The sequence below is a fragment of the Syngnathoides biaculeatus genome, chromosome 18 (assembly GCF_019802595.1).
Source record: "Syngnathoides biaculeatus isolate LvHL_M chromosome 18, ASM1980259v1, whole genome shotgun sequence".
Classification (NCBI taxonomy): domain Eukaryota; kingdom Metazoa; phylum Chordata; class Actinopteri; order Syngnathiformes; family Syngnathidae; genus Syngnathoides; species Syngnathoides biaculeatus.
The window spans coordinates 4,798,313-4,809,335 of NC_084657.1; the positions used below are offsets into that span (position 1 = coordinate 4,798,313).

Here is an 11,023-nt window from a genome sequence, read left to right on the forward strand (position 1 = left end):
TTTTTTGGGGGGGGGGGGGGGTTCTACCCTTTTTATTTGAATTAAATTGTATTGACTAGACAGAGCAATTCCTTAGAGATTTGTTATGGGAGGCCAGAAAAGGAGCGATACGTTAATTATACAATTTATTTTAGGAGTGTGTAGTTACTGAACTTAACATTTTTCCCCCCTCAAGTTTCAAAGCTTCAGTTTTTGCAGTTGACTATTTATGAGACTTGATTTGCTTATTTATGTGTCGTTGCCCCCCCCCCCCAATCCTGTTCTATTGCTGTGAAAAGGAAGAAGGTCCAAAGCCTTTTATCATATTTCAAGATGGATCCGAAGCAAGAGCGTGAGAGTTGTGCTACTCTTTTTGTAATATTGTAATAATAAAATAAAATTCTAATTTATGCTTTCATGCGTGTCAGAGCCATTGTCTGGATTTACCGTGGATTCGTTTCCAAACAAGAACAATGGCATGGCAAGTTGTATGTGGCTGCACTAAATGTGTTGCTCCAGGGCACTAAATGAAGCTTGTCTGTCTGTGATGCAATGGGACTTGCAGAAGGGGGGGCACATTAAGATGGTGGGCTCAGGACCTTTGTGACCAATCTCGCTACAGGCCATTCTGATGCTTCTCTGACGCGGCTTATACCATGAATCATTTTATTTATTTTTACTAACGATGTGCATTGTTGCATACAAACTGAAATTAGAAACCATTTGCATTTGATAATCAGTCCATTTCCTGCGCGCTCACACTGGGAAATTGCTCATTTCGGTGGACTGCGGCCCTTTTCTGCGCTCGGCAAAGAAGCCTCTCCGGCTCCTCCCTGTGGAACAAAGAGGAATTGAAAGGAACTGAAACCGCATCACGCATTTTGTTTTTCTGCACCTTGGTTAGTTTGAATCGGCGGGTTGTCTGACGTCGGCAGTCGCGTTCGATCCCAGTAGCCGGGCTCCTCATTGATTTTACCCAGGTGGATGTTCCATTTGTTCCAGTTGACTTCCTCCACTCTGCCATGACAGGAGGACACATGCTCCAATTAGAGGCCAATTGTTGGGAGTGAAGAGCACAGCATCGCGAGATGCGATCGTCGGCTCATTATCGACCGAAGGTCACGTGCCTGCAACAGGTAGGAAATATGTTTGAACTGGGCAACGTTGTGTTCCACCAGGCAGCGCGTCTGTGCTTCACCGTTTTATGCTTCAGTTTTCGAATCTCTGACCACGCATTGTAGAGTTTGCATGTTCATGATAGGTTCATTCAATACCAAGTTATTGATTGCAATTGACATGCGAATAAGCTCTTCAGAAGGGATGGATAGACATGCTAGGCCATACGATTGGACTCCTGAAACCAGTTGACTTAGAGGAGGGGGTGCGCCGTGGACTGGTCGCTAGTCAGTCACAGCGCACATTGACAAGACCTTTCGCGCTTACATTTAAACTGACAATTTATAGCGCGGTGAATCAGCTGGTAATGCGTTGGCCTCACAGTTCTGAGGTCCCGGGTTCAATCCCGGACCCGCCTGTGTGGAGTTTCCTCCGGGCACTCCGGTTTCCTCCCACGTCCCAAAAACATGCAACGTTAATTGGACACTCTAAAATTGCCCCGAAGTGTGATTGTGAGTGCGGCTGTTTGGCTCAATATGCCCTGCGATTGGCTGGCAACCTCCTGCCCATTGACAGCTGGGATAGGCTCCGGCACTCCCCGTGACCCTTAGTGAGGATAAGCAGCGACGAAAATGGATGGAACCTATAGCACTGGTGTCAAACGTAGGGCGTGCTGTCCAGAATTGGCCCATAAGAGAGTCCAATCCAGCCCATGGCGATGGAGAACCACTGATTTATCTGGCATCCATCCATCCATCCATTTTACACTTCCACTTCTTCTCACAAGGGTCACGGGAGCGCTGGAGCTTAGCCCAGCTGTCAAGGGGCAGGAGGCGGGGTACACCCTGAACTGGTTGCCAGCCAATCGCAAGGCACATAGAGACAAACAGTCGCACTCACGATCCCACCTCGGGGCAATTTTAGAGTGTCCAATTAACGTTGCATGTTTTTGGGACGTGGGAGGAAACCGGAGCGCCCTGAGAAAAGCCGCGCAGGCACGGGGATCACATGCAAACTCGGGATAGGATTTGAACCCTGGTCCGCAGGACTGTGAACCCAAGGCTCTAACCATTTGCTCCCACCGTGCCGCCTGCCCCAAAACAATGGGGACATTTCTGAATAGTTTATTTTTGGACATTTAAGCCACAATTTTTTGTTTTCATGCCTCTTAATCTTAATTGTTTCCGTGGGCTCTTTCCTAGAAGGCTTCAAGGTCGTCTCCATCGCAGCATGAAGCTGACCTGAAACAGCGGCGGTGATCTCGGTCAGAGGGCGTGCCCAGATTTTTGTCCACCCCAGAGCGGAGCCGCTTCCTCGCACAGAGTGGGAGCCTTTTCTCCATGTCCAGGATCGTGATTGCCCTCTTGGGGGGGGGGGGGGGGGTGGGGACAAAGTAAAACATCAAAGCATAGCTGCTGAGCCTGACCTGCCTGGCCAACGACAGTATGGCTGACCTGAAGCTTCCAGATGCTCGCGCTCTCCATGGTGATCTTCTCCACGGTGCGGTTCATGAGGGCGATGAGCATGTTGAGCAGCAGGATGTAGGTGAGGATGATGTAAAAGATGAGCAGCACGTAGAAGACTTCCTTGTACTGGTAGTGCTCGGTGAACTCCATGTCGCCCATGCCGATGGTAAACTTGAAGAGCTGCAGCGTGGTGTAGGAGATGTTCCGGAAGGTGGGCTTGACGCACTCGGCGTCGGGGTAAAGTGGTCCGAAGAGGCGGCCCCTCTGAGCAGTGGTGTTTTTCACGGGGGGCTCAACGAGCAGTGTGACCACCGCTGTTACGGATGATAGAACGTCAACTCTATCATATGGACTAAAGGATTAAGACACTCCTCGCAATTGTTTTTAATCTTCTTACATCAAGTACCACCTCAAAAAAAAAAAAAAATACTGTAGTCTCCCACTCGCCCGTGACTGCTGTGAAAATATTCAGTGTAAGTGGACGGAAGGGTGGTACCTGCCGAGAAGCCAAAGAGGAAGACGACGTAGACAAACAGGAAGCGCAGGATATCGCTGAGGATCATCTGCAAAGAGCAACCGCCGTAATTCCGATATACGGTCCAAACGGTCGCCGTGTAAGCCTAATTAACTGCACGGTAGTTGCCGGTGAGCTGCAGAACCTTCTGTATCATGACGCTGTAGATGCCCATTGTTTACTGCCCCTAGCAAAGTACAGCAGGTTGACCCAGCTGAGAGCAAGACACAGCACCAGGAAGCCCAAATACTCTTGCCTCCCACAGACATAGAAGACGGCTGCGGCCAGGAACAGGCCGGCCTGCACAAAGCTGGAAAAAAAAAAAAAAATCACACAACAGGCATTTGCTCAACAACGCCACAAAGCCGACCTACACGCTTGTTTTATTGCGTGTGTATTCAATTATTGCCACTTAATCTGTTCGGAATATTATTTGCTGCCTTCGGCTGGCAACCAGTTCAGGGTGTACCTCGCCTCCTGCCTGGACAAGCTGGGGTAGGCTCCAGCATCCAAGCAACCCTTGTGAGGATAAGCGTCTCAGAAAATGGATGGATATTATTTGCTCCAAATTATGTTGCTACATGCAAAGCGGTTGCTCTGCCACTAGATGGCAGAAAAAGGAACGACAAGAAGAATGAATTCAACTACCTATTGGCATCCATAAAATATGTATGTATATATATATATAAAATTGTGTTTAGTGGTGTGCCATGATATTCTTCTAAAATACAGTATGTGCCTTGGCGCGGTAAAAGTTTGAAAACATTGGTCTCAATATATAATAGTACAGGCCATCTGTTTAGCATCCTCCATCAATCACAAAGTTGCCTGCTAACTTAAATAATATAATAATAACATAGGGTTGAAATGATCAGCCCTGTGATTGGCTTGGCGCCCACCTGTTTAAAGTCAGTTAGGATAGGCTCCAGCACACCTATAACCCTAATGAGGATAAGCACTACAGAAAATGAATGGATGAAACTGGATCACTAAATTGGTGCTCGCAGGCAAAATGATCACGTGCGACTCAACGTTACTCACAAAAGGATGTCATAATATCCATCAATCAGCAAGGTCTGCAGATTTGGTCGTTTCCGCTTCATATCTAAAAACTGCATATGAAACCTTGATGAATACAATTTGGTGAAAGACAAAAGACATCGGGCGAGTGCATATGCAAGGATGCATTACCCCCATAAGGAAGAAATAGCAGTTTGCCAGCGTTATCAAGAGCTGCCCTGAAAAGTAGAGGTAACCTGTCGCGGTATGTTCCAGAGGAAATGGTGTCTGAACACACACGCACAGACACACGAGAAAGAAAGAAAGAAAATTAACACCGGGTGAGTTTGGTCACCAGGATGGGACATTTCAGTTTGAAGCGGCCACCTTTCCGTCCTTCTTGTTGTAGGCCACTGCAGTGAAGATGACCAGGTACACAAAGTAGACCAGGAAGTTGAGACAAAACATTCGCCCCGCAAACCTTTTCCACTTGTCCTCCAGGAGTTGGCGCAGAGGTTCCGTCTGGAGCATCTCATGGCGGTTCTGGGAGCAGTCCCGCCACATTTAAACGCAGTCGAGGCGCCGGCTTTCACGCGGGTACTCACGGGGATATCGCTGCCGTAGACCAGGATCTCCAGGACTGAATTGCTGTCCGCCGAGTCCACCGACGCCAGGTCGTACAAGGAGCTCTGGACCGGACCGTAAACCCACTCTGTGAATTTGCGAGACAGATGTTTGGTGTGGCTCTCCTGAAACTCCCGCTTCAGGATGTGTGCGAAAAGCTGCAAAGAGGCACGTTGCCCGTTTGTGACACTTCACGTCTACTCGTGGATCTCACAGTGTTGTGGCTCTTGAGACTCACCCCACTTTTGCCAGTCTTGGCAGCCAGTTGGAGCGGGGTCAAGCCGTTGTTGTTTTCGATCTCCTCCAGATTGAATTCGGGCCTCAGTCGCGCCGCGGCGGTCAGGATGCGGTCGTACATGCTGGTGATGAATAAGTCGGTGTTCTCCTCGGTGTTGTCAGCCACCACCGCCAAGGCGTGCAGCACCGTGTTGCCCTGAGAGTCGGCCACGTTCGCGTACGCCTGGTCGTACGCGTTGTCCATGAGGAATTCCACCACGTCGGGCTGGTTGGTGCACGCTGCCAGGGACAAAGGTAGCTCACCTGGGAGCAGAAGCAGAGAAGAGAGCGTTTTCCCTTTGCGGGCATTGGATTAACTTTATTGTCAGGACTTCTGAAATATGGGCGTAGTCCAGGGAAACACATCAGTCCGACATCTGTCTACATTGCGGTGACCCTGCCCACCCCGTCCGTCATTGTGAAATGAGCCACGGAAAACTTTTGTCTATTTCTGAAAGTGTTATGCAAGTTATGGATTATTGAGCCGAATTTACATAATAATCCAATCCGTAATCGCCACGGTACTGTTCAGGGATCAGGACGAGGTCAGGAAACAGGATGCTTCCATCCATCCATTTTCTTCACCGCTTATCCTCACGAGGGTCACGGGGAATGCTGGAGCCTATCCCAGCTGTACATCCTGAACTGGTTGGCAGCCAATCGCAGGGCACATTGAGACAAACAGTCGCACTCACAATCACGCCGAGGGGCAATTTAGAGTGCATGTTTTTGGGATGTGGGAGGAAACCGGAGTGCCCGAAGGAAACGCACGCAGGCACGGGGAGAACATGCAAACTCCACACAGTCGGGTCCGGGATTGGAACCCGGGACCTCAGAACTGTGAAGCCAACGATCTAACCAGATGCTCCGCCATTGCCACCCAGGACACTTCCAAAGCCCAAAAATAGAATTGAAGTGCAAGGCTTGTATTACTTACTGCAAATGGTTAATAATCGTGGTTTGATGAAAACGTGATAAATTGTGAACTATTGTATGTAGTGACAGGGGTGCGCAACCCCCGCCACCCCTCCTCGGCCCAGCTACTCCCCTTCCCCATATCTGTTGATTACATTTGGGAAGCAAAACTTTATTTGTTGAAAAACTCTCCTATTGGCACACTTTATTGCTTACAAGCTTTTGAAGTGAGTTGAGGCGTTTCAATTAGAATAACAAACTAAGTGATTTCCTGCCATCTAGTGACTAAATAAAGGAATGCTTTGTAACTTTTTTCAAGATTGCAACCAGTTGAGCACGGCAAGCTTCCTCTCGTCTGAGTTGGATGTGTGACGCTCGCTTGACGTTGCGGGGGTGGGGTCGGGGTCGCCCCTCTTCGACACTCACCAAAGTAGAAGCTGGGGCCGTCGTCACCGGGCTGGAAGAATTTCCCACAGGCTTTAGCGTGGACGTTTGCTCCTTTGCTGAGCAGAAGCTTGACGTAGCTCAGACTCCTCCGCTCGATGGCTATGTGCAGTGCCGTCTGGCCTGTGAATTCATATCAAGGCAAAAATCAAAGTCACAAACTTTGACAAGCGATGTTGTTATTGCGGCTGATGGTATAGTGCGAAACTGACTGCAGGCAGTGTGGGTTGAGATCCAGTAACTGTGCGAATGTTAGTGCAAAGGCTTCGTCTCTCTACGTGCCCTGGTATTGACATGCTAACCGGATCGGGTCCAGCTTCCCCGTGACCCTGAACAGGATAAGCATGATCGAAAAAAATGGATCCCGACTTACCTTTGTAGACACTGTCGGTGTACGCTGCATTGACAAACTCTTTAATGTCGTCCATCCTCTGTGAGATGTCGAGTAATAATTCAACATTGGGGTTCTTGCCGTCTCTGAGGTGGAGCAGGGCCTTCATCAAGGCAGTTTTACCATACGACTGATCTGCCAGGAAAAAGCCACAAAAGTTCATTAAGCAGTTTACAGATGTCAGTGCGCCCAGAATTTCCCTCCTTTCCAATCCACGTCAGCAAAAGCCCAATTATCAGATATCTCGGAAAGATTATCCTGACCCTTTGTGGTACGGTGTGGGCTGTTTGGAGGGATTTTGTTTCTTCCTGATCAGCTTGGAAAATTGATTTGGAAATGGTCAGTGTGAAACTTGTTTGACCGCACGAATGGAGCAGTAAGTACCCTTCATCTATTTTTCCTGAATCATCCCATTTTCCGGGGACTGGTCACACTTACACAGAGAGTCGGAGAGTTTCTTCATGTTTCGGTGCAGATACTGAGGCAGGCCTTCTAACTTGGTGACGTCCCCACTGGCCGCGGCTTCGAACAGTCTGCCGATGTCGAATGTTTGACTGTCTCGCTTGGTGTTGTCCTGAGCCACACCTCGGATCCCCCTGATAAAAAAAAAAAAAAAAAAAAAAAAAACAAAAAAAAAAACAAGAAATTGGACAATGTCTGCTTCATGCTTTAGGATTTTCTCTCTGAGGGAGTTTTTTGTTTTTGTTTTGTTTAATTTTGAAAAATGTATAAAAAGTAACATACTGTAACTTTTAGTCATGTGTGAGAATTTTTGGGGTGCAACAACAAAACTATTTTTTTTATGTTTATCCTTGAGGGAGGCTTTGTATGTAAGAGGTTTTTGCATCAATGTTAGTGGCTCTCTTTTTTTGTTGTTTTTTAGTTTAGTGTGAAGGTTTTGGGGTATGTGAGAGTCATTTTTGGCATGCATGAAAGTTTTCTGTTCTGAGTAAAAGAAAAGTATGAAAGTTTGTTGTTTAGTGAAATAGTTTTGGGATCATGGATTTGTTTGTGTGTGAGAATTAATTTAAAGCATTATTTTCTAAGGATTTTCATTTTTTTTTTTTAAATTAAAAGTGAGTTTTTGTTTTTTTTTCCTGTGAGAGTTTTAGGGTTTTTTTGAGAGCTTTTGTTGTGTGGTTTTTTTTTTTTTTTTTTAGTTTTTGTTCTGATACTTTTTTGTTGTTGTGGGAATCTTTTGGTCAACTTTCAGATTTGTGGATTTTTCTTTTTAGATTATCTTTCTCACAGTGGACATGCACCTACGATGAAAATTTCAGACCCCTCCATGATTTCTAAGTGGGAGAACTTGCAATATAGCAGAGGGTGTTCAAATACTTATTTTCTTCACTGTATAAGAGTAAATGGTACGGAAACATGGCAACCATAGTGCTCCATTCCATGGCATGGTACTGTTTGTGATGGTGATTTTACACAGAAAGGAGAAGCTCACTTGTCAAAGTTGAGGTTAAATCGTATTTGAGGTCCAGTCTCTTCCATTTCCTCCTGGTAGTCTGTGTCCATGGGGGCTTTGGGTGCCTCGTGGCCCACACTTAAAACAGATCCTAGAACATCTTGTTTTGGTCCTTTGGCGCGATATTTCTCGGCGTCTGTCCGGTCATCGGCCTCCAGAGAGAAGGCGGGTTTCTCTGACTTCTTCATCTCGGAAACTCAGAGGTCTGTATAAACCACAAATGCATTACTTCCAATCACACCTTTCCGGGTCTTACAGTCATTGCCCATGTGAGCCTTGAAGTCCCCCCGGGAGAATGATGGATTCCCCAGAGGGAGTGCTCTCCAGTACCCCGTCTAAGGCTTCCAAAAGTGGTGGATACAGTCAGGACCCGTCCACCCCACCCAAAGGCAGTTGGAGGCTACCCACTAGTCCACTGTGGTGAACCCAAACTTACAGGCAACAAGCCCATGAGTATCCAGAGTGGAAGGGAGTGCGGCACCTTTCAAGAGCAAACTACAAGTGACCCTTATGGCCCCTCCCACGGGAAGGGGGACCCACACTACCCTTTCGGGCTGCACCTGGCCAGGCCCTATGGGTGCAGGCCCACCTGCAGATTCCTCCAAACATTTTGATGGGTTCAGATCCCAAGTTGCCGCAAGCAGTTGAAGTGACGGCAAGAGCTAATGGATCGCTCAAAAGCTTAAGCAAATGAACAAATCGAGGTACAAAGTGTGGATAAATTCTTCCCCTAACGTTGAAAGGTTGCACATGCAACACAGCACACATTACAGTCCTGCTCTCTTCTTTTGTAAGAATTAGTTTGCACTGTGCAAAACATGCAAATAAAGTCAGCTCTACAGTGTCGGTATTTTAGCGGAGCCAACTCGCACGACACATCACTGTTGCCCATCATGTGCTTGGTTTCATTTGCAGACCTGCATTTTTACTTGCATGTTTGCATTGCACTGTTACATGAAAACATTCTCTGCTCTTCTTTACGAAGTCTGAGAAGTTGTTTGTGTGGAATGTGGAAAAAGGCGCTGTGACGTTACCATGACCACAACCTCTGCAGCAGACATGTGATGTTTGTCTGCCACGGACTAACAAAGAATTTATTTGAAAAACAGAAGGGGGAAAAAAAGTTCTTCATGATTGCTGGACACACTAGTTGAGCTGAGGACATAGCAATAGCGTTTTCTGTTCCATGTGTCACATTAAATTAATGTGTGTGTGTGTGTCTGGGCTGGGTGGATCATTCAGTTTCAATATATATTGTATTCACACAAAAAATTGGAAAAGGATACGTGACTGAAAGTAGGAAGTCAAATTATTGTTCCTATTTTCTATTTTAAAATGGAGGAATCGATGACTCAGCATGGAAACAGAGATCCATTAGAGGAACATTACGGCAGGCAAAATGTAAATGATAAACACTGTTATAAATCTTGCATCGATGTTCGTTCATTCATTCCGAAACATATTTAAACTTTGCAATAGAACTTGTTTTGTTCAATTTACTGTGGTGTGTGCCAGGGCGTCTTCTCACGGTTGTATATAACAGTAAGGTCTGAAATAATTGGGAGTGGGTGTAGACGTAAAACACACTTATCTATACACTAATGAGCATTGTGAAAATTGCCATTATAGCAACAAAAATGGATTTAAGTGTGCTTCCCTTCCTTCCCTTCCCTTCTCAACACACGACCACAGTCGAATCAGCGCACTGGAAATGTTCCAAAAAAAGGATCACATCCACCACAAAGGGTTTCCTATTGTGATGTCACGTTATCCTTAGGATCTCAAGAAACAAATACAATATATATATATATATATATATGTGTATGTGTGTGTGTGTGTGAATTGACTCACCACAGGCTTCTGAGATTCAGCTTCCCGGTGATAGTTGTCTTCACATAAATAAAAGAAAACAATAGGATGACCATTAGGTCTGCTGTAGACAGCAAAGTGTGTCTTGTGTCCCAAGATGAGCATGGAGGGGGGAAGGGGGAAGAGGGGAGAGGGGGGAGGGGGGGAGTGACCCACCCACCCTGGAGAATCTCATCAGAGCACATTAGTGTGGAGCTGGGAGTGCTTGAGAGGATGTTCATGCACGTGACGTCACCGTTTTCACGGCGCCATATCACAGGTCAAACAGAGCTGCTCCACATTGTGGGAGACATTGAATACTCGAGACCTGTTGTGCTGTTGGTTGTCACAACAGACGAGGCAGATATTCAAAGAGATCATTCTATGGAATACCAGCTGAAAAGACCAGAAAATATCAATGGATTTTGGCAATTAAACCAAATACACACGCCTGTGTAGCGATCACTTCATTTCAGGTTGGAATTATTCTTAATCTCAAATTACAAATGAGCAAATTGACTCATTTGAAAACAAATGCGTATTTAAAAACAAACAAACAAAACGTCTGTTGCAGAGAGGTTTAGAGGTGTGTGTGTGTGTGTGTGTGTGGAGGAGCCGACTCCCCGTCCTCTTTTTTTTTTTTTCCAATCATAGTTATTGAATGTGGTTTGTGTAAAATCCAGAGTCATTTATTTAAATATTGGTATTTGTATTGAATACTATTTGAAAAGATCAATGGATTCCGGCAAAGGTTTACGAGTAGCCTTTTGCAGAGGCCATCGCCTGTTCTCTTAACTCCGGTGAATAAAGCAAGTACTTTACAGATTCTGGTGAAAAGAGACGACGCTCACCACTCGTTAGACAACGTGAGAAAGTCCCTTCGTGGTCGCCAGTGTTAACCGTTCCTGCTTCGGTGGCCTTAGCGTGGTCGGGAGACCCAGGGGAGGTTCTCCGGGGCCAAGGTTGCCCTCCTCGGG

At 46.4% G+C, this 11,023-nt stretch overlaps 1 protein-coding gene across 1 annotated transcript; it reads right to left on the reverse strand.

Moving 5' to 3' along the window:
- Positions 1-10: 10 nt before the first annotated feature.
- On the reverse strand, positions 11-10,173 carry trpv1 (transient receptor potential cation channel, subfamily V, member 1). Its single transcript, XM_061802746.1, is given in 17 exon segments — positions 11-812; positions 875-996; positions 2,337-2,458; positions 2,550-2,875; positions 3,058-3,124; positions 3,221-3,252; positions 3,255-3,385; positions 4,117-4,187; positions 4,267-4,362; positions 4,462-4,617; positions 4,680-4,856; positions 4,937-5,238; positions 6,316-6,456; positions 6,707-6,859; positions 7,163-7,320; positions 8,178-8,403; positions 10,050-10,173. Coding segments are annotated over 16 exon segments (2,340 nt in total). The 5' UTR covers positions 8,387-8,403; positions 10,050-10,173; the 3' UTR covers positions 11-735.
- Between the last annotated feature and the right edge of the window lie 850 nt (positions 10,174-11,023).